Source organism: Dipodomys ordii, unplaced genomic scaffold (assembly GCF_000151885.1).
Source record: "Dipodomys ordii isolate 6190 unplaced genomic scaffold, Dord_2.0 Scaffold182, whole genome shotgun sequence".
In the NCBI taxonomy this organism is placed as follows: domain Eukaryota; kingdom Metazoa; phylum Chordata; class Mammalia; order Rodentia; family Heteromyidae; genus Dipodomys; species Dipodomys ordii.
In genome coordinates, this window is record NW_012267398.1 from 2508233 (window position 1) to 2512851 (window position 4619).

At 39.2% G+C, this 4619-nt stretch overlaps 1 protein-coding gene across 1 annotated transcript in view; it reads left to right on the forward strand.

The window, feature by feature from the left end:
- The window catches only part of Impg1 (interphotoreceptor matrix proteoglycan 1), a 125272-nt gene that overhangs the window by 51099 nt on the left and 69554 nt on the right, over nucleotides 1-4619 (forward strand). The window contains exon 5 of the mRNA XM_013034100.1: nucleotides 1881-1945. Coding sequence (XP_012889554.1) covers nucleotides 1881-1945 — 65 coding nt within the window. The remainder of the gene's footprint in view (nucleotides 1-1880; nucleotides 1946-4619) is intronic.

Here is a 4619-nt window from a genome sequence, read left to right on the forward strand (position 1 = left end):
AGGGAGGGGGGAACTTTTCTCTTTCCCTTCAAACTTTTCCAAGAAGACAAAGAAAATGTTCTCGCCTCACTAGCCTATGCGTGTGCCCGTTTCACATGACTTTGAAATAAAAGCCAATGGAAGACAGGGTGGCCCAGCTTTGCCAATTATTTCTCTGGACTGTGGTTGTGGATTGCCAGCTTAGAGGCTGAATTACACCTGGTCGTAAAGGCCAAGGAAAGAGCACCTGGCACTTCCTCCTACACAATGCAGGCTGCTGCTTTATATCGACTGCCATGGGCAGTGTTTTTTATAACTCTCATCTGCATCCGTTTCCTTTTCATAGCAGAGAAAAACAAGGAAACCAGAGTCGTCATGAGAGGAAGGAAATCTGACTATCCACAAATATCCATTAAATAAGAAAGAAAAGAAACTGAGCTACTAGAATGGTGGCTATGGCGAGGGCTGATTTAAAAATGATCTCCTTTTTGGTGTAGGATTGAGGTTTGAATTCAGGTCCTGGCTATTGCTCTGCTTGCTTATTCAGCTGGTGCTCTTCCACTTGAACCACACCCTAGTCCTGCTTTTGCTAGTTTATTCTGGAGATGGAGTCTAATGAACTTTTTCTACCCAAGCTGTGGCCTCGCATCATGATCCTTTACATCTCAGCCTCCTGAGTAGCCAGGATGACAGGCATGTGCTACCAGCACCCAGCCAAAATGTATTTATTAAGCTCCTAGTATATAAAGACAGCGGGATGCGGGGAGAGGGAAGAGGACAAGAACAGTGGCATCAACTTCCACAAGAGTCTGAATTGATCAGTGGCCTGTGACATTATCACAGGTGACATCTATTTTGATGGGTCAGTCCTCAGGCAAGGATGAGTGTTACCCTTTTGAATATTGTACTCCTTGGAAATTTGGGGCATGGCAGAAATACATGGGTGCCATTCTCGATCCTGTCCAAGCTTGAAGAACCTGTAGGTATGGAGCATCAAACCACTAATTTAGATCTTCAGAGCATCATGAGCCACAGAAAATTAGGTTACATAGGTGATACTAACATACCTACAATTCCTTGGGAACCTTACAGTTAATAGAAACAAACGTTCCTGTGTGATTCACAAGGTAGCCCTGCCACACTACGTTCTAAACACCAGTTGCTGGACTAGAGGTGTGGTTCAAGTAGTACAGCACCAGCCATCAGCAAGCAAACTGAGTGAAATCATGAGACCCTGAGTCAAACTCCACTGCTGCCCAAAATAAAAATAAATCACAAATGAAGTTCGCTGGCATGGGCCCACATTCTCTACGCAGCAGCTCTACCACAAAGGACTTGGACCTGATTCTGAAGTGTCTTTCACCCATCACACACCGAGACCCTGAGCCTAGCCGCTGGCTGCTTATATTGCAGACAGGGCCAATGTCCAAAATGCACATTTAACACACCTGTATTAGAAATCTATGACTTTAACCACAGAGTTGCGTCATTATAGAAACATAACTCTAAGTATTGGGAGCCTTGAAGGTCCTAGATTTTAGAAAAAAGTATTACAGTCACAAATCCTGTCCATTATCTTTTCCGTCAAGGGCACTCTATACGCACAATGGAACTAAGACATCAAGCCCCAAAGACCAGCTTGGCCTACCAAGGAAATGCTCCCAAGGCCACACAAAACCACAATCCTTGGTCAAACATAACCATTGGTGGAGGGGAGGATGGGCTTTTCTTCAATAAATGCATTTTCAAACTTAATTTCCGTAGTGAAAAATAGCCAAATCTCATTTTATGTTTTTCCTGTAACTTTGAAGTCTATTCAGCATGGACACCTCTCATGGAGTGCTCTGTTCTCACCGAATTCCCTCTCACCCGCCCCTCCTTCTTTTCTGTTGCCCTCATAGCAAAGATGAACTGTCTCCTGAGCAGACACAGACAGTGACTGCAAAGACTCCTGCACACTCTCCAGGTAAGCCTGGATCATCTCATTTGCACTCGACAAGTAAGCCTAGATCTCATCTGTTTCCCACACAAAAGTCCAGTGATCACAAAGGCAAGTCCTTAAGTGGCACTGTGGCCCAAGCGCTAGTCTTGAGCTGAAGAGCTGAGGGACAGCAACCAGGCCGAGAGTTCAAGGCCCACGACTGACCAAAAAAAAAAAAATCTTTAAGGGCAATTGGCAAAGTTCATAAGGTACATGCTCTAGCCTTGTAACATAATTTGCATTTGTTGTATAAAATTAGAAAAGTAGAACCATAGAATAAAAGCAAAACACTGTCACTCATTACCCCCCAATTTTGAGGGCAAACAATAGCATTTTCTCAGAAGGCTTTCGTCCTTCTAAAGAATCCATGTATTACAGAACCCAGATTGCGGCTGTTGCTGCTTTTTATTTATTTACTTTATTTGCCAGTAACTCAGAGCCTCAAACTACTCAAGGCTGACACTCTACCACTTGAGCCACAACTCTACTTCCAGCTTTCTGCTGATTAATTGGAGATAAGAGTGAGTTATATTGTTTTCAGAAACTGCTTTATTCAATGCAACTCTTTGGACAACTACCTAAAGATAATAATAGAAAGAAAAACATGAAAAAATAAACAAAATAAATAAATAAAAGCTAAACATTAAAAAATGTATCAGATTTTTCTGCCTGCGTTGGCTTCAAACCACAGTCCTCAAATCTCAGCCTGTTGGGTAGCTAGGATGACAGAATTACAAGCATGAACTACCAGCACCAGCCAAGAATTTTCCACTTTATATGATACAAAACTGTCTTAATACTTCTACTCTTTTCTTTCAAAAGTCATTTTTAACAACCCTTAACAGTTTTTGGTGGGTTTCATTATGCTATTTTCAAACATACATTATACACACACAAACAAACAAACACACACACACACACTTTTAAACATTCAAGACAGAACTATTCATCCTCTGGGCAAAGGTTTTCCTCTGTTTATTTGATTTTGTAATATTGAGAACTCAAATTTTGATTACTTAAAATCTGTAAATTGAGAACCTAGGGGCTTTCAGGCAATATTGATATCCTTTCCCCATTTTTTTATTTACTGATATTCTATGAGACCCATATTACTCATAGTTAGATGTTTTGTGTCCATATAAGTGATGTTTAATTATTTAAGCATATAAATCTTTGTGAAATCACTAATTTCTCAATGTACATTCCAATTTTTTTAATTAAAACAAGGGTTTCTAGGCATAGAGTTATAGTTTCAATGTCCGAATGTTTGCATAAAATGAGGAAGGACCTGGGTTCAATTCCCAGCACTGGAGGAAACAAAAACAATAATAAAAATGTTTAAAAACACTTGAACTTCTAAAGCTTTTAATAATTTTTACCAAATTGTCTTACAGAAATTGTATCTAACTCACTGGTTTAAAAGGTTGCATACTCGGCAAACAGATTTTTTTTATATTGCTGAAATACATTTATATTTACTGTCAGGTTTTAACTATATTTCTAATAAGGCTGCTCTAATTCACAAAATTTCAAATGCAGATATTTAAAAGTCAAATCACAAATAGCCATTTACCAAAGTAAAAATAGAAGATCCTTTCAAGCATCCTCTGTTGATAATTTGAAGTCCCAAACTGTATAAAGTTGAATATTTTAATCATTGTCAGAAAGAAAAACATTTTCCATATGTTTACTAGACAGTTGAAATTTCTCTTTCATATATTTTGCCTTACCATTTCCCTACATAATTTAAGAATATTCTTAGCTAAGTATTGTGATGCATTCCTATAATATCAGCATTTGGAATAACGCAGGTAAATCTCAAGTTCAAGATCATACAGGGCTTCAAAGACCCTATCACAAAAATACAATACTATATGGATGTGGATATATATGTGTGTATGTGTGTATATACATGTATATATGTATACATATTTTATACTTATTTTTAAATTTTAACTAGGCTAAGTTAATTGCACAAAGCAGCTTCATTGTGATATTTTCAGCATCTGTACAATAAATTTGACCAAAATCACCCCACCTAACTTACTCTTTTTCAACCTTGTTCTCTCCTTCTACCACCTCCTTCCTACTAATTTCTGGTGGATTTCTTTGTCTTATTTTTTTTTTGTCAGTCATGAGGTTTGAACTCTGGGCCTGGGTACTGTCCCTCAGCTCTTCAGCTCAAGGCTAGAGCTCTACCACTGGAGCCACAGCACTACTTCTGGTTTTCTAGTGGTTTATTGGAGATAAGAGTCTTATGGACTTTTCCTGCCTGGGCTGGCTTTGAACTGTGATCCTCAGATCTCTGCCTCCTGAGTGGCTAGGATTACAGGCATGAGCCACCAGCACCCGGCTCTTTGTCTTATTTTTGTACATATATAATGTATACACGCACTTTTTAAATGTTCAAGACAAAATTATTAATCCTGTAGGGAATTTTTTCAATGTGTTTCATTTTATCTATGGCAATAATGTTTCAAGAAATCAAATTCTGGTTACTTAAAACCTGAAAACTGGGCTGGGAAGGTGGCTCAGTGGTAGAGCACTTGCCTTGCATGTTCGAGGCCCTGGGTTCGATTCCTCAGCACCACATAAGAAAAAAGCTGGAAGTGGCGCTGTGGCTCAAGTGGTAGAGTGCTAGCCTTGAGCTGAAGAGCTG